Here is a 19,033-nt window from a genome sequence, read left to right as displayed (position 1 = left end):
TCCTTGAGCTTTGGGGGAAGTTTCCTTTGAAGGATAGCACTACATTCTTCTGTCAAAGCTACAGTTTCATCATCTTCAAGTTTCCTCTTGTTTGAGAGAATTTCTTTCAAGAATTTTGCATAAGAGGGCATTTGTGAAAGAGCATCAACAAAAGGCACATTTATGTAAAGTTTCTTCAAAACCTCTAAGAACTTCCCAAATTGCTTATCAAGCTTGGCTTTGTGAAATCTTTGTGGGAAGGGAAGTTGTGGCTTGTAGGGTTCAGGAGGTATATATTTCTCTTCCTTTTCTTCAAATTCCTCCTTACATTTTTCTGCACTCTCTTGTTTCTCACTCTCATCAGTATTTTTCTCATTTTCTCCCTTCTCATAATTTTCACTCTTCTCATTATTTATAACTTTTCCACTTCTTAAAGTAATAGCTTGACATTGCTCTCTTGGGTTTTCTGGTTGACTTGGAAGTTTTCCAAAAGATTTAGCACCTGAGGAAGATGCTTGTTGTGCAATCTGGTTTTCCAGCATTCTGTTGTGTGTTTGCATCTGTTCCAGCCTTGCTTTCATCTCTCTCATCTCCTCATCATGCTTATTTTGGTTAGCAAGAATCTGTTGTAATAAAGCTTCAGTGGTGGAATTTCGTTCTTGCTGTTTTGGTGGAGGGTTCATATTTTTCTGCTGAAAATTAGGCAATGGTTGCCTGTTTTGCTGATATGGAACTCCTTGTTGCTGTTGTGGTTGAAAATTCTGATTTGGAACTTGACTTTGCTGATTTCCCCATGAAAAGTTGGGATGATTCCTCCAATTTGGATTGTAAGTTTGAGAATAAGAGTTCCCCATTTGTTTGTTTCCATAATTACCAACATATGCTGCTTGTTCTCCATAATCTACTCCACAGCTGGTAGTTCCCTCTGCATAAGCCACTTGTTGTGAAGTTCCAGCTGATGATGATGAACTAACCAACATACTCAGATCTTCCATCTTCTTAGCAAGGACATTTGTAAGTGCATCAAACTTTGCATTAATCATGTTGAATGGATCAAGATCATACATTCCAGCAGCTTGCCTCTTTTGAGTTGGAGCTGGTCCTCTTGGACTACTCCAAAGATGAGTATTCTTTGCAATTTTCTCCAATAGCTCATAAGCTTCATCTTCATGCTTTATAATAAATTCTCCTCCTGTTTGAGCATCAATAATTCCTCTAATTGCAGGAGTGACATTTGTGTAGAAATTCTGATTTATCATCCATTTCGGAATGGCATGATGTGGGCATAATCTCTCTAATTCGTTCCATCTCATCCATGACTCATAAAGAGTTTCATCTTCTCTCGGTCTGAAAGCTGTCATTTGATTCCTCAACTCTTGAGTTTTTCTAGGTGGAAAATATTGTGCAAGAAATGCATCAGTGAGTTGCTCCCAATTTGTAATGGAGTTGTGAGGTAAAGAATCAAGCCAATCCAATGCTCTATCTTTCAAAGAGAATGGGAATAGCTTCAATCTTGCTGCATCATCAGACACTCCAGGTTGTTTTTTCATGTCACAGATCATAGCAAATTTCTTCAGATGTGTGTGTGGATTTTCAGAAGGATGTCCTCCAAATTGAGAATTTTGAATCATTTGAAGAACTCCAAAATCCATCTTGTAGCTATTTGCATCAATCCTTGGTCTTGCTATGCTCTCTCTCAAATCATCAAAACGAGGAAAAGCATGATCCATCATACTTCCCCTAGGCACGTTTGCATTAACAACTTCTTCCCCTTGGGCTGCATCGTCATTGTTTTGACCATTTCCAGCATTACCAACACCAATTCTAATTCTTTCATCAGCCATGTCTGCTTCAATTTCGGTTTCTCTCAAAGCTTCTTTCCTTTTTCTGGTTTCTTTCTTGTTGGCTTTACAAAATTTCTCAATTTCAGGATTGAACAATAAGGATGTGTCACTTGTGCTTCTAGCTCTTCTCATAAAAGATTAAAAGTACCTGAAAAATAACAAACAAACACAAAATGAAAAGATAACAAAGATAAAACTAAAAACACTAAAATAATCAAGAATTCAATCTCAAACAAACAACTCCCCGGCAACGGCCCCAAAAACTTGATGCGTCCCTACCGCAAGTGCACGGGTCGTACAAGTAGTATAAAAAAGATATCGATCCCACGAGGAGTTGTGTTAATGATTGAATTTTTGATATAAAAGGTTGAGTAAATTGAAATATTTTTGAAATTAAAGTAATGAATTGATGGGTAATGGAGTATGAAATCTAAATTTGCAAAATTAATATTCTATTCAACAATGTATTAATTAAACTAAAATTGCATCAAATTGAAATAAGCAAGTTCAAATATGGCAATATTCAAAATGGCAAGTGATTAAATTCGATTAGAAATTAACAATGGTAAAAAGCGATTAGGAGTTCGGATTTCATATTCGAGCTATTTTGGGATTTTAAATTGGTTATCCAATCTTATGAAACTTATGGGTTTTAAGGAGATTAATTCTTAAATCCTTTGAATTCCCTTTCGAGTGAGACAAAGAGTGCCTTAATCAAACTAATCCTACTTTCGTGGAGTTAGAATTAATTAAGACCCATTAAGTTCTTTAATTAATCTGTGAATCCTCTTAATCCTTAGCCTATTTCTAGGTCTAAGTTAATTAAGTTCAATTTCTTGATTATCTATCACAAGGCCTTCTCCTTTCAGTGCTTCAACCATGGATTAAGAACATTACTTAATGGGATCCTACACTAAGCATGTCATTAAGCACACAAGAAATGAATAAAACTCATTAAGACCACAAAATATGGATTACCCAATCAAAATCCACAAAATATCTCAAATATTACAACCCTTACTCCAGAATCAAAGGTAAACTACTCACTATCCATAATGCTTACAAGATATATTGAGTTTAAATGGAAATAAAGCTTTAATCTAAACTAAGGAATAAGAGATTAAACACTAGAAATGTAGAAAAATGTAAGGAAAGAAAGAAATCTGCAAATCTTGGTTGAAAAATGGTGTGGAAGGTGAAAGTGACTCCTCAAATTCTGCCTCTCTTCTCCCTTTCTTTTCTGCTCCTTCTCCCTTCCCTTAAATGGGAAAATGGGACTATTTATAGCATTTTTCTGACATGGAGCCCTAAAATGGTATGTTCTAGGAGGAATTATTTGAGGGAATCTCCTGCCAGCTCATTAATGAACTCTTTATGGGACTGCATAAGTGGACTGCATAAGTTATGCAGTCCCTTATCTGATTTTCACTGGTTCTGAGTCACTTATGCGAAATCGCATGACTTGGTGCATAGGTTATACACAATTCCGTGAAGGTGCATAAGGGAGGCGAGAATGTGCATAAGCTATGCGATCTCCTTATGCACATTTAATTTGGTTCTGGAACAGTGATCTTTCTCCTTATGCAGATCTGCATAGCTTATGCGGCAAGTTATGCACAATTTGGTCAATGCATATTTCAGCTTGAAAACTTGTTTTTGACATCTTTGGCTATAGAAGTCACTCCTCAATGGCAAAATTTCTCTTCAGTCCTTCAAAAACACCATTTTTCCTACAAAACAAAGTAAAAATTACAAATTAATCCAAAATTGACAATTATGAAAAACTAACTAAATAACTAATGAAATTAGCTAAAAGTGACTAATAATCAAATAAAATGGCTATGAAATTAAACCTAAATGATTATGCAAAATGTATGCATCACATCATGCAAGAATCTTTTCTTTTTCTGCCAAGATAAATCAGGTGGCAAGACACTACAAGACAAATAATTCACAATATCAACAAACCATGGAAGTGCAGATTTCAACACATACAACTGCTCATTCATAAAAAAACTCATCAATTGGTATAATATCATCATCTTTATTTTCAGTTTTTATCCTAGAAAGGTGATCAGCCACCACATTCTCAACACCTTTTTTATCTCTTATTTCTAAATCAAATTCTTGAACTAACAAAATCCATCTAATCAACCTAGATTTAGCTTCTTTCTTGCTCATTAAATACCTTATTGCTGCATGATCAGTGAAAACTATTACCTTTGAGTTGACCAAATAAGAACGAAACTTATTGAGTGCAAATACTACCGCAAGGAACTCCTTCTCAGTTGTAGCATAATTAACTTGAGATTCATCAAGGGTTCGGCTTGCATAGTAAATGGCATAAGGTTTTCTATCTTTTCGTTGGCCAAGGACAGCTCCAACAGCAAACTCGCTTGCATCACACATGATTATGAATGGCAAAGTCCAATCTGGGGGTTGCATGATAGGAGCTGTTTTTAATGCCGTCTTTAACCTGCAAAAAGCAACCATACAATCTTGATTAAAATCAAATTTAACATCATGATTCAAAAGATTTGTTAAGGGTTTAGCAAGTTTAGAAAAATCCTGAATAAATCGCCGGTAAAATCCAGCATGTCCAAGAAAACTCTGCACTCCTTTGACAGTGGTTGGAGGAGGCATTTTTTCAATAATTTCTATTTTGGCTCTATCTACTTCTGTTCCCCTGTTTGAGATCAAATGCCCTAAAATGATCCCCTCTTGGACCATAAATTGGCATTTATCCCAATTCAACACCAGATCAATACCAGCACACCTCTGCAAGATTTTAGACAAATTAGTCAAGCATGAATCAAAATTAGTGCCATATACTGAAAAGTCATCCATGAAGATCTCCGTAATTTCTTCAATAAAATCATAAAAAATGGCCATCATGCACCTTTGAAAGGTGGCAGGCGCATTACACAATCCAAATGGCATCCTTTGATAGGCAAAGGTGCCATAGGGACAGGTAAAGGTAGTTTTTTCTTGGTCATCAGGATGGATTGGAATTTGAAAGAAACCAGAATATACATCTAAGTAACAAAAGTAAGAATAGTTAGCTAATCTCTCTAACATTTGATCCATAAAAGGAAGAGGAAAATGGTCTTTTCTTGTAGCATTGTTCAACTTCCTATAGTCTATGCACATTCTCCAACCTGTAACAGTTCTAGTGGGTATCAATTCATTATTCTCAGTTTTAACAACTGTCACCCACCTTTTTTGGTATAACATGCACAGGACTAACCCACTCACTGTCAGAAATGGGGTAAATAATTCCAGCAGCTAGTAATTTCAAGATTTTCTTTTTCACAACATCCTTCATTGTAGGATTCAATCTTCTTTGGTGTTCAATAGAAGGTCTACTATTTGGCTCTAGAAAAATCCTATGCATACAGACTGTTGGACTAATTCCCTTTATATCATCAATTGTATAACCCAAAACTCTCCTATATTCTCTCAAAACTCTCAACAATTTGTCAATCTCCATATCAGTCAAAGATGCATTAATTATAACAGGATATGTTACATTGGGTCCAAGAAAAGCATACTTGAGGTTGGAAGGAAGAGGTTTAAGATCTACCTTTGGGGCATCCTCTACCTTTAATGATGGTGATTTAATCTCCAAAGTTTGCACTTCTTCAAGCTGAAAAATTATGGCTTCAGGATGTGGTGGAGAGCTCTCCAAGTGTTGTGCAAAAGCAGCTATGTTGTGATTGTCATCATCAATGCTCCCACGATGGACTAAGCAATTTTCAAGAGGGTCTTGTGGATAGCTTTTTCTGAAATGCTCTTGAACAATCTCATCAATAATGTCTACCCGAAAACAAGACTTAACTTCTTCATGTTTCCTTTTCATGGCTGGATTGATGTTGAATATCATTTGATCATCCCCCACTCTAAGTGTCAATTTCTCACCTTTTATATCAATTAATGCACCAGCTATTGCCAAAAAGGGTCTTCCCAATAAGATAGGAATTTTTGTGTCTTCTTCCATATCTAAAATGACAAAGTTTTTGTGTCTTCTTCCATATCTAAAATGACAAAGTCCACCGGAATGTAGAATTTCCCAACCTTGATAGGCACATTTTCTAGAATGCCTTCTGGATACTTAATTGAATGGTCAGCCAATGAAAGATACATGTTTGTGGGCTTCAACTCTCCCATATTCAACTTCTCATATATTGAAAGAGGCATTAGGCTGACGCTAGCTCCAAGGTCACATAAGGCATTTGCCACACAATTATCACCTATATGATAAGGAATGGAAAACACACCCGGATCTTTGAGTTTGGGAGGTAACTGCTTCTGAATTATAGCACTGCATTGCTCTCCCAAGTTGATGGTATCATAATCTTCGAGCCTTCTCTTGTTGGTAAGAATCTCTTTCAAAAACTTAGCATTTGGGATAGTGCCTCAGTGAATGGCACATTGATATACAACTTCTTTAGCACTTCAAGGAATTTACCAAATTGTTTGTCTAGCTTATGCTTGATGAATCTTTGAGGGTAGGGAAGGGTGGGCTTGTAAGGCTCAGGTGGGATGTATGGTTTCTCTCCCTCATCTTGCTTGTCACGACCCAACCTATGCGCCAGACCGGCACTAGGACCTGGGCCAGCCTAAAGCCCCCGAGGCCCGTAGTAAGCCTAACTGTTCATTAACCCAACTCTAAGGCCCATTTGGGCCCAATTTCAAGAAAACAAACGGACAGAGTCTGGCCATAAAAATGGACTTTCCAACGGGGAGTTTTTGACTCACCCGACCTGTAAACACAATATATAGTCATTTGGGGAGCTCAGCTCACCCTCCACATACTCATCAACATAATAATAAATGGGAGCTCAGCTCCCTCATCCAATCCATCAAACATGACTTAAAATATTAAGTTTACAGGTCCAACATGATAATAATATTACAGACCAAATTCAAATAATTACTGCTAACACATGCGGAAATTCTAGGAGTAAATAAAATTACACAAATATCGATAAACAACCTGCGAAGTATAAAAGCAGGTTAACCCAGAATAAAATATCCTCCTGCGGCCTGTAAAAATTTTTGAACAGGAGTGAGCGTTCGACTCAGAGAGTAAAATATCAATTTTAACCATAATCTCTATAACTATCTAGAACTAATGTACCCTGTAGAGTGAAATGTAACATTAACAACATTTTCACATCATAACATCAAAAAGGTAATTTGGAGCACTCACACACCCTGTAGTATCAATCATAACATATGGGAGCTGATCCCCTATACAGCTCTCTTAAATCCAACTTTGGTGCCGAATTACTCAAGCTCGGACTTCCACTTAATAACCAAATCGAGGGTCCCAGTGAATTACTCAAGCCGTGACTACCCCTCGAAGGATCGGGTCCCAATAATTACTCAAGCCGTGGCCCTATCCATAGTCCACACCACATCACACGCACGCCAACGCACGCACACTGCTCCAAATTACCACAACAACATTCATGGCACATTAACAGTTATGAATGCAACATAATTCGTGCCTAGAGTTTAACTACATAAATATATGCATATAAGTGATGCATGGGCATGCTGAACATATAATAATATCGAAATTACAATTAAAATTAATATTTTACTCACAAACTTGACGACAAATTACTATGGCGGCTGGGCGGAGGAAGAAGGCTGTCCCGGCTCACCTGACAATTATATTACAATTATTTAATACAATCTGACTCAATACAAACAAAGAAAAAGACCAATTACGTCCTAAGTCGTGTTGAAAATCCGGCAGAGTCTCCCCTATACCTAGGACCTACCCAACCTGCAAAAGGGCTCAAAACACACTTCTATATCCACAATCCATATATCCACAACTCAATCACATCACACAGCCCCTCCTGGGCCCATCAAATCAATCATTCATCACAATATGTAAAATTTCAATTTAGTCCTTATAATTGATCATTTTTGCAAAAACTGCTCAAATAAGCTCTAAAAATTATAAAACTCTGCCCCGCAGTCCTTAGAAATATTACTAAGCTATTGCAAAAAGAATCGTAATTTTCTAAGCTACCACGAATATTTTATGGATTTTCAATCCTATTTAAGCACTAGAAAATTACGAAAAAGAAAGGTTCGGGTTTACCTTTGCCGATTCCGACTTCGGGAACGCGCTCGGGATGCCTGAGAGCCAAAACCTCGATCCAATTCGGAGACTTTTCCGGTAGCTGGTCTGTCTGGCCGGAAATTCACAGATCCGGACAACTGTCGAATTTCCGCGAATTGAGGATACCTACACGAAGCCCAATAATAATATATAAAAAATCAGGGGTGTTACATTGCTCACTTTTGCTTTCTTCTTCTTTTTCATTTTTCTTGCTCTCAACTGAATTTTCTTCTTTTGTGCTCTCTTTTTCTTCTCTCTTGTTTTCACTCTCTTGACCAACTTTCTTACCACTTCTCAAGGTCACAACCTTACATTGCTCATGAGGGTTTTGTGGTTGGCTAGGTAGTTTGCCATAGGATTTGCTTCCCGATGAGCTTGCTTGCTAAGCCAATTGAGTCTCCAACATGCGGTTGTGGGCTTGCAATTAATCCATGGTTTGTCTCATGTGTTGCATTTCTTCCTCCAATTTGCTATTCATCTTACTTTGTTCAGCAAAAAATTTCTCCATCATGCTTTCCAAGGTTGGCTTCGGTTCATGAGGTGGAAGGGATTGTTGTGCTCTTGCTTGATATTCAGGTTGTGGCTGCCTTGTGGGCTGAAATTAAGGCTGAAACTGAGGCCTATTCTACTGCATATACTGCTGGTTATGAGCATAATTTGAGCTTTGACCTTGTTGAGCAAAAGTTGCTTCTGGTCTCCATATTGAGTTGTTCACATTAGAGTAAGAATTTCCCATAGGTTTCTGTTGATAACCTCCTGTATAAGCAGCTTGTTCTTGCAAATAATCATCACCATAAGAAGAGTAATCAACTCCACAACTTTGGGTTCCATCTGTGTAGGCAACTTGTTGCATAGTTGTAGGAGTTGAGGTTGTTGCCTTTGTGCAAAAATCACTAAGAAGCTGAGTCAACTGATCAAATCTTGCATTCATGTAGCTAACTGAGTCAAGTTCATAAATTCCAGCCTTCTTTGGCTCAAGTGCTCTAGGATTTCCCCATAAATGGGTATTATGAGCAATGTTCTCTAATAGATCATAACATTCTTCACTTGTCATTCTCATGAAATCTCCTCCTGCTTGTGAATCAATTGTATTTCTTATGGCTGGAGTAACTCTGTTGTAGAAATTCTGAACAATCATCCATTTGGGTATTTCATGATGAGGACATTATCTTTAAAGCTTCTTAAATCTCATCCTAGATTCATACAAAGTTTCATCATCCCTTGGCTTAAAAGCTACCATCAAATTCCTCAAATGAGTGGTCTTCCCAGGTGGGAAAAACTGAGATAGAAAAGCTTGAGATAGCTGCTCCCAAGTAGTTATAGTAGCTTGTGGAAGTGAGTCATACCACTCTAATGCTGAATCCCGAAGAGAGAATGGAAATAAGGTGAGCCGAATCACTTCATCTAAAACTCCAGGCTGCCTTTGTGTGCCACATATCATAAAAAATTTCTTCAAATGAGAATGAGGATTTTCAAGTGGACTACATCCAAATTGTGAATTCTAAACCATTTGAATGAGACCAGTCTTTAACTCAAATTGATTAGCTCCAATGCTAGGTCTATTATCTCTCACATCTGCACATCTAGGAAAAGCATAATCTAACATGGATCTTCTCTGAGGATCATTTTGATTAACAACTTCATTCTGCCTATTTTGCTCATTTCCTCCATTATCTCTACCAATAGCTCTATTTTGATTCTCCATATTTTCAATTTTCTCTTCTTAGTCAAATCTTTGTTGTTCTTCCTTTTCTACTTCATTTCTTCTCTTGTATTCCTTTTTGTTGGCTCGATAAAATTTTTCAATTTCAGGGTTGAACAACAATTCAGTATCACTTGTGCTTTTCGATCGTCTCATAAACAAGAAAAGTACCTGAAAAAAATAAGGAACAACAGTGAAAATAAAAGAAAATAAAAATTCTAATCAGCTTAAAACAATTAAAATCCAACTTAAAAACAAACAATTCCCCGGCAACGGCGCCAAAAACTTGATGTGCTAGCTATGAAATAGCTTCCACAAGTGCACGGGTCACAGTAGTATAGTTTTAAAAATAATATCGTTCCCACAGGGAATTATGCTTAAATTGGAAATAAAAGGATAAGCTAATTAGAATGGTAAAATTTAAAGATATTAAAAATAAAATTTAAAATTTAAAATTGGTATTTGAGGAATTTAAACTAAATCAAACAATTAACTAAATTAATTAGACTAGATTACTAAAATTTAAATTGAAATTGCTAATTATGAAATTGGGAGGAATTAAATCTAAATTCAATAAAAATTAAAGTGATTCTAGAGATAGGATTTTCAATATTGTTTGTATGTGGTTTATCCCCAATTTAGCAAAACACATGAGAATTGCAATTTTGAGGAAAATCAATTCTTAATTCTTTGAAACCTTTTTCAAGCATTTCAAAGTTGGTATTCATCAAATGAAACCCTGTTTTCACAGTATTTCAAACCTAACAAAAACCCAATTAAAACTCTAATTGATTTTGGAAAGTCCCCTTAATCCTCTTAGCTTATCTCTAACACCAAGAAAACTAAGTTTATTGCAAGATTATCTATCCCAAACATTCATTTTTCAGTTTATCTGTCAAGGATTAAACTTAACTTAATGAGGATCCATTCATCAAGCAAGGCAACAAGCTCACAAGCAATAAATCAAAATGTAGCAAATCTCATTTAAATGACTAAATCAGTTCAAAAACCACAATACAAGCAATATTTACAAACCCATCTCTAGAATCTCAAAGATCTACTCACAAATCATGGTTTCAAGACAAACCCAAGTATAGAAATGAAGAAATAATGAAAATCTAAGCCAAAAAACAGAAAAACCCAGTAAAATGATGAAGATTCTGTTGCTGGAGAGTTGCAGAAAATGGCTTCTACTGCTGCTGCAAAACCAGATTTCACGAGCTCCTCTTCCTCTCCTTCTTTCTTGCAAAATCTCCCTCTCTTTCTCTTTTTGGAAAGAAAGAGATAAATGAGCTTTTATATGGTTCAGAGGTCTGCCCTAGAATGGGTAAAAAGGCAGAAGATTCTAGAGAAAGTGATGTATTAAATCAGAGTAACGAAAATGCCACGTCAGCCATTTTCAATAAAATGACACAAGCTGAATCAGTTGTGTCACGGGTTGTGTCGCAGGTTGTGAAACCTGCTGCCCAAGAAAAACTTCATATTTGACAATCGACACAACCTGTGACACAAGCTATGTCGCAGGTTGTGCAACTTTCGGCCTCTTTAACTCAACTTCAAAATTTTGCAATTCAACTCTAATTTCTTTCAAATGGCTGCTCTGATCAAAATACACCAAAATTCTCCAAATTTAACCTAAAAAACAAATAAATTTCAAAAATTAAACTAAGAAGTGTAAAAAGGCAAAATTGACTAAATATATACTAATATCTATGGTAATAACTATGAACAAGGGTAAATTATGTGCAAAAATTATACCTAAATGATTATATAAAATGCATGCATCAGTTCTCCCTATAAATGTGAATGTGATGATGGTTGATCTGATAACCCTCTACTTTGCCACGGTTGGTTTTGGTTTGGTCTCCAGTGGAAATTATTGGTTCGGCTAGCCTTACAATTTAGCCAAATTTCAACTAGAAAACAGTTTTGATTTGAAATGGTTTCAATTCGAAATTGTTTCAATTCGAAATGGTTTCGAAATGATTTCGGTTTGACCTAATTATTATCAAACTATAATAAATTTTTAGAGATTGTTAATTTAGTTTTTAATATAAAAAATTCAAAAGACCTAAGTACAAATTCAATATAAATTTTCGAAAAAATTTTTTTTTAATCGAGCTGATTTGGATTCGGAATTGCCAGTTCAAATAAGCCTCATAAAAATCCATGCTCAAGATCGGTTTAAGACCCTAAACCGTTAATTAGAGCTGATTCCAAATTTAACCCAAACCAATCCCAATCCGGTTCATATACTGAACTAACCCTTAGCCGCGTCTATCCACAAGAAACCACAATCCTGCAAGAGTTTCACTTTGCTTATGGATTTTTAGACATCATCTCTCTCACAGCTTGATAACTTTTTTTTTTCTTTTAGTATTGGAAGAGAGATTACATTCATGAGTTCAAATCTATTTAATTGCAAGTAAATAAGGAAAATCTACATTAGTTTACTTTTGATTATGAAAGAAATTAAAATAATAGTAGGATGAAAGTAAATGAATTTTAATAATAATAAAAAAATGAATTAACTACCTATTTTTTTATTTAGAAAAATGACAAGAAGTTTTGATTGAAATTAGGTAACTTTGTATTAATTTTAAGAGTTTTAATAAATGTAAGATTACAGTTATAGAATTAAATGGTATTTGTTTCTGTCAGGGATTTGTGGCTTAAACTGCTGTTAATTCTGCCATACCTGCCCAGCTTTGCTAAGTTAAGAGCCTCCTTTTCTGGCCCATCATGATGGGATTTTCCTCTTTCTTTTTGATATAGCAATATTGGCATTGAGTTAGTAGTTTCATGGTTTACCGATAATATTCAAGTGTTTTTGACTTTATGATAGATAATCTAGTCATATTGGAAGTGATGCAATTGGGATTACTAATTTGTCTAGCTAGAAAAAGACTGCTTTAATCACTAGAATTTTAATGCAGGTCTTCTTCTTAGTGCATTGGAAGGTCAGCAAGCAGTGTTCCGTACACAACTACCTGTACCAATTTGATTTAGTTTTCTGCGGGCTTAATTTTTCCTCCATCCGCATAGCCCCTACCTATATATATAAGTCCTTCCTTACTCTTGAATCCACACAGCAACAGGTTTTTTAAAGGTTTCTGTACACACAGTTCCTGCTCATAAGATTTTCTTGGAATCCAATTCCATGGCAAATTCAATTCTCTTATCCTCAATCTTGTTAGCTCTAGTTACGACAATTGGTACTCTTGCTCCTCAAGCTGAGGCTAGAGCCTTCTTTGTGTTTGGAGATTCACGAGTTGATCATGGCAACAACAATTACCTACTCACCACTGCACGGGCAGACTCTCCACCTTATGGCATTGATTTTCCGACTCATCAACCAACTGGCCGATTCTCTAATGGGCTTAGCATCCCTGATTTTATCAGTTAATTTTTGTGCTGCTATGATCTTTCATTTCAACATTTCAGTGCTTTGTACTTAACCATATGTATTTGTCATTTTTCTTGATGTAAACTTAGTTTTTGTAGGTCAAGCACTTGGCACGGAGTTCCTATTGCCATACTTGAGTCCAAAGCTCACTGGAAAGAAGCTACTTATGGGTGCCAATTTTGCCTCTGCTGGAATTGGAATCCTCAATGATACTGGAGTTCAATTTGTAAGTGCAAACATTCAAATAATTTCCAATTGATTTTAACATTTCAATAGTTTAAATCATTAATTAATGATGTATTTTCAGGTAAACATACTCAGAATGTTTCAACAATTTGAGTACTTTCAAGAATATCAACAGCGAGTAGCTGCTATCATTGAAGCTAAGCAGACCAAGAAACTTGTTAATGAGGCTCTTGTGCTTATCACAGTTGGTGGCAATGATTTTGTTAGCAACTATTACTTGGTGCCTAACTCTTTAAGGTCTCAGCAGTATTCAGTACCAAATTATGTGAAATTTATCATTCCTGAGTACAGAAAACTTCTTCAGAGACAATATGATCTTAGAGCACGGAGGGTTCTTGTAACAGGGACAGGTCCAATGGGTTGTGCCCCTGCAGAATTGGCCTTAAGGAGCAGAAATGGGAAATGCTCACCTGAACTGCAACAAGCTGCTGCTTTGTACAATCCTCAACTCACTGCAATGATTAAAAATCTCAACGAACAATATGGTTCAGACATCTTTATTGCTGCAAATACAGGCCAAATGAAAGCTAACTTTTTCAGTAATCCTCAAGCATTTGGTTAGTCAATTCTGAAGTCTTATCATAATTATTACATTTTTGGTTTAATCTAAGCCTCTGAAAACAACTCCAACACCACTAAAACAGAGCTCTTAGGTTAACTGGATTAAGCTCGACTGATTCAATAATATTAATGTTGTTGGTATGCAGGATTTACCACATCAAAGGTAGCTTGTTGCGGGCAAGGACCTTATAATGGACTAGGACTATGCACATCAGCGTCAAACTTGTGCTCTAACAGGGATGAATATATGTTTTGGGATCCATTCCACCCATCAGAGAGGGCAAACAGACTCATTGTTCAACAAATCCTGAATGGCTCGACCAAATACATGAACCCCATGAACCTTAGCACCATCTTGGCCTTAGACTCCAGGACCTAATGAACCGGATTCTCCTAAAAATTTTCTGTTCCTCTTTCTCTATTAATGATCCTCATGTTTGTTTGTTGTAGTTGATTTGCTGAGGAAATTCATGCGTTGAAATGTCTTAGAACCGAATTGTCGAATAAGATGTAATATTTATTTTCTTTAATTAATTGTTCAACCGTGGTTGTATTAATTTTATCTTCTTGGTATATTGGAAAATTTTAAAGAAAAAAGTTGTCAGGAGTTGAATCTTTAAACTACTATTATTTTACAATATGGTTTGGCCCTTTAAGTTTACCTATAATCTCGAAGTGTACTCGTGCGCATGCACCCTATCTCACAATCCCGTGGGATTTGGCATCTACATAAGGAGGATTCATTAATAAGGGTTGACTATAGATTTTTTGACAAAATATTTTTGGGGAAGCAAAATATTTCATCATCTATCAAGTGTTAGACTCTACTGAGAGAGGAGTCCCATTCTGGAAGAATTTTTGGCTCAATAAATTAGCTAATAAGATTGATTACTAATAGCAATTAAGGACACTAATTGAGTTTAATCCTAATTAATGCTTAGTAATGAATCAACTAAGCATCACATGAACTAGCTCTAGAAAAGCAACTTTTGCTGAAACGTACAAAAAGATTAAGTACTAGCAGTAGCGTGGACTAATTCAAGACTGCTGCAAGTAGTTGTGCGGCACTACACAAGCGCCTATCCTGGCTTGCATTTTATGTTTCAAGCTCCAATAAAGTTGAAGCCCACCAAGCTATTATATAAACCCATCTCAATTGATTATTTTTCAAATAAGAAAGACTTAGCTAGTTGGTTGCATTTAATATATTAAATTCTTGGAATCATGCCAATGGCTGCTATTTGTCTTCCATTCATTACCCACATTGTGATTTTTCTCTTATTAGTAGCTGCAAGTGTTGTTCTGCCAGCTGAGGCTTGAACATTCTTTGTGTTTGGTGGTTCACTTGTCGATAGTGGCAACAACAATTACCTTCCAACGACTGCCGCGCGGATTCTCCTCCTTATGGAATTGATTACCCCACTCATCGTCCCATAGGCCGTTTTTCTAATGGCTTTAACATTCCAGACATTATCAGTTGGGTTCTGCGGTGTTAGCATATTGATGGGATTTACATTTATTTCATATTCAGTACTTTATTATGTGGATTTTATGCATTCGCAGGTGATCGGATTGGGGCAGAACCTGCATTGCCCTACCTGAGTCCAAACTAACTGGACGAAGGTTGTTTAATGGTGCCAATTTTGCTTCTGCTGGGATTGGATTCCTCAACGACACTGGATTTCATTGCAAGTCAAGCAATTGCCTAAATAATTTTCCTTCTGTTGCTGATAATTAATGCCTAAGAGGGTTAAATTTGCAGCTGAACGTTATCAGAATGTATATACAACTGGAATACTTTCAAGAATACCAGCAGCGGGTTCGTGCTCTTATTGGAGGTGATCGGACTAACCGACTTGTAAATGGAGCACTAATCCTGTTCACCGTCGGGGGCAATGATTTTGTAAACAACTATTACTTGGTTCCATATTCTGCTAGGTCAGGCCAATTTGCTTTGCCAGATTATGTCAAGTATCTCATTTCAGAGTACAAAAAATTGTTAATGGCAATTTCTTTTCCCCTTTTTGGCCTAATTTGCTTGGAATGTATTAAAAGGGACAAGAAATTGATTGAGCGTATCGAAGTGAGTCAAGGTTTTCCGCAAATGTGAAGTTAGAATTGAATAAGGTTGTACAAGAGGAAAAAGGCAATTCATCTGTCTTCGTTTCTTTTCTTTATTAGGCTTTCCAGTTAATAGTTCCATCAAGTCTTTTGGGTTTTTAGTTAGAAAAAGCAGCTGTACAACTGGGTGGTGACTATTCTTTGTTACCTCCATTAATTATTATGTTGCAGGAGCTATATAGATCGGAAGTGATGTTGTTCTTTCCCAAGTTTGTATTTCCATAAATCTAGCTAGCCTTTTCTCCAACCGAATGAAAGATGAAAATGGAAATTGTACGCAGAAATTACAACGAATGGGCAAAAAAGTATTTGCATACGTAATTTCGTTTCCTTTATCTTTGAATGTACTAAAATGAGGAACATCTGCAAGTAAATAACACTATAACAAGATCAATATTATTGTCCGATTATCCACCTTAGAGACAGAAAACAAGGATAATCAAATTCTATTGAGTCTGGTGGGTAGATATCATTTATCACAAAAAAACAAAGGATTGGTTATGAAATGATATAAAAGTCTGCAGCAATTTATTTAGGATAGTTGACATTTGTGAGAAAGTTTTTACAATCTTGAAAAGCTATTAACATTTGATTCAACATATGTTGAATATTTGATGAGATAGAGAAGAAAAATTGGCATCGCATGATAACTTGACTGACTGAAGATGAAAATAGCAGAAAGACACGAAAATGGAATAGAATAGGTGCGAGATATTGATCGTACTAGGGCAATGTACCAAACTATTTACGAAAAAAGTGTCTTGTTTGAGTTAATTATCAAAATAGGGAGAATGTTACTGAGGTGGAAAGGAGGGGAGCAAGCTGCACCAAAACGCTAGTATGACTAGCGTCTCGGAGTCAAGACGCGAATCAAAATAACGTATGGGTCAAGCTAATATTGCTAATGTCCCAGGTGCACAGCGTAGCCACCTGTTGTCCTTGCAGTCGCAGCCTTTCAAGATGCTAACATAATTAGCCTTTGTAGGTCTTGGAACGCTAATCATAATAGTGTTCCATTGATTTGAATATTTTTTTAATAGCCATATATTTTTTTTAATACTCATATATTTGAATTTGTAAAAATATGTATTTGAATTTAAATTTATAAAAATATGCATTTCAATTTGAATTTTAATGTCTGTTTATTTTGTTTTAATATCTATTTATTTTTTAAGTAGTAATATAATATTTGTGAAATGTAATTGTGTTTATACATTGTAAAAAAAAAAAGATTTACAGATTTTGAAAACAAAATCATGTTAAAAAGATTAATGGCTTATTAATGTATTGGAAAAAAATACTCACTTCTTTTAATGCCTGTTTATTTTTTTTAATACCCATATATGTGAATTTGTAAAAATATGCATTTGAATTTGAATTTTAATATTTGTTTATTTTTTTAATATCTATTTATTTTTTAAGTAGTAATATAATATTTGTGAAATGTAATTGTGTTTATATATTGTAAAAAAAATAGATTTTCAGATTTAAAAAATATATTCAATTTTTTTTTCATAATGTAATCTTTTTGATATAATTTTTTTAAAATTTGTAAATTTATTCTTTTTACAATGTATAAACACAATTACATTTTTTAACATATATTTTTTTTAAAATTTGTAAATTTATTCTTTTTACAATGTATAAACACAATTACATTTCACAAATATTATATTACTACTTAAAAAAATAAATGGATATTAAAAAAAATAGATATTGCATTTGAATTTGAATCTTAATATTTGTTTATTTTTTTAATATCTATTTATTTTTTTAAATAGTAATATAATATTTGTGAAATGTAATTGTGTTTATACATAGTATAAAAAATAGATTTACAGATTTAAAAAAAATATACAATTTTTTTTGTAATGTAATCTTTTTAACATAATTTTTTTAAAATTTGTAAATCTATTATTTTTACAATGTATAAACACAATTATATTTCACAAATATTATATTACTACTCAAAAAAATAAATGGATATTAAAAAAATAAATAAATATTACAAATTCAAATATATGAGTATTAAAAAAAATGAATATTTTTTTTCCAATATGTTAATAAGCCATTATTCTTTTTAACATAATTTTATTTTTAAAATCTGTAAATCTTTTTTTTTACAATGTATAAACACAATTACATTTCAAAAATATTATATTACAATTTAAAAAATAAATGGATATTAAAAAAATAAACAGACATTAAAATTCAAATTCAAATGTATATTTTTACAAATTCAAATTCAAATACATATTTTTACAAATTCAAATATATGGGTATTAAAAAAAAGGGCATTAAAAAAAAGGGTATTTTTTCAATAATTTAATAAGCCATTAATCCTTTTGACATAATTTTTTAAATCTGTAAATTTATTTTTTTTACAATGTATAAACACAACTACATTTCACAAATATTATATTACTATTTAAAAAATAAATGGATATTAAAAAAAAATAAACAGGTATTAAAATTCAAATACAGATGCATATTTTTACAAATTCAAATGTATGGATATTAAAAAAAAATTAAAGTGCATTAAAAAAAAGGGTATTTTTTCCAATACATTAATAAGCCATTAATCTTTTTAATTTTTTTAAAATCTATAAATCTATTTTTTTTACAATGCATAAACACAATTACATTTTACAAATATTATAGTACTACTTAAAAAAATAAATGGATATTAGAAAAAATAAACAGATATTAAAATTCAAATCTAAATGTATATTTTTACAAATTCAAATTCAAATGCATATTTTTACAAATTTAAATATATGGGTAGTAAAAAAAATAATAAACCAGCATTAAAAAAAATTCAAATAAACGGAAGTTATTATGATTAGCGTTCCAAGACCTACAAACGCGTCTTGAAGGAAGAATTATTAGGTGCACCCGGTGCACATACACCTTCTCTCACAATCATGTGGGACTCACTCCCTATATAATATGACATTTTCTGTGAGAGAATGAGCACCATTTTTTAGTGCTCCTGGTGTACCTAATAATTAGCCTCTTGAAGATCTGCCACT

At 34.3% G+C, this 19,033-nt stretch overlaps 1 protein-coding gene, 1 long non-coding RNA gene, 1 other non-coding gene and 1 pseudogene across 4 annotated transcripts; 3 read left to right on the top strand and 1 right to left on the bottom strand.

Annotated features, from left to right (window-relative positions):
• The first annotated feature begins 1,248 nt into the window (after nucleotides 1-1,248).
• LOC131180467 (small nucleolar RNA R71) lies at nucleotides 1,249-1,356 on the top strand. Its single transcript, XR_009149237.1, has one exon. It is a non-coding gene; the product is annotated as a small nucleolar RNA R71 (small nucleolar RNA).
• Nucleotides 1,357-6,698: 5,342 nt separating this feature from the next.
• Nucleotides 6,699-7,966, bottom strand: LOC131180196 (uncharacterized). Its single transcript, XR_009149014.1, has 3 exons — nucleotides 7,945-7,966; nucleotides 7,437-7,495; nucleotides 6,699-6,869 (listed from the first exon to the last, which is right to left on the bottom strand). It is a non-coding gene; the product is annotated as an uncharacterized LOC131180196 (long non-coding RNA).
• A 4,795-nt stretch (nucleotides 7,967-12,761) lies between these two features.
• Nucleotides 12,762-14,482, top strand: LOC110661445 (GDSL esterase/lipase At5g33370). Of its 2 annotated transcripts, none has more exons than XM_058147830.1 (4): nucleotides 12,762-13,068; nucleotides 13,172-13,299; nucleotides 13,381-13,876; nucleotides 14,027-14,482. In XM_058147830.1, exons 1-4 carry the CDS (start codon nucleotides 12,828-12,830, stop codon nucleotides 14,257-14,259), a joined length of 1,098 nt encoding a protein of 365 aa, XP_058003813.1. In that variant the 5' UTR covers nucleotides 12,762-12,827; the 3' UTR covers nucleotides 14,260-14,482. The 2 variants fall into 2 exon arrangements, with proteins under 2 accessions (XP_058003813.1, XP_058003812.1); XM_058147829.1 differs by having other exon boundaries at nucleotides 13,163-13,299.
• Nucleotides 14,483-15,104: 622 nt separating this feature from the next.
• Nucleotides 15,105-15,990, top strand: LOC110661497 (GDSL esterase/lipase At5g18430-like; annotated as a pseudogene).
• The last annotated feature ends 3,043 nt before the right edge of the window (nucleotides 15,991-19,033 follow it).

The sequence above is a fragment of the Hevea brasiliensis genome, chromosome 5 (assembly GCF_030052815.1).
Source record: "Hevea brasiliensis isolate MT/VB/25A 57/8 chromosome 5, ASM3005281v1, whole genome shotgun sequence".
In the NCBI taxonomy this organism is placed as follows: Eukaryota; Viridiplantae; Streptophyta; class Magnoliopsida; order Malpighiales; family Euphorbiaceae; genus Hevea; species Hevea brasiliensis.
This window is presented reverse-complemented; position numbering and strand designations above follow the sequence as displayed.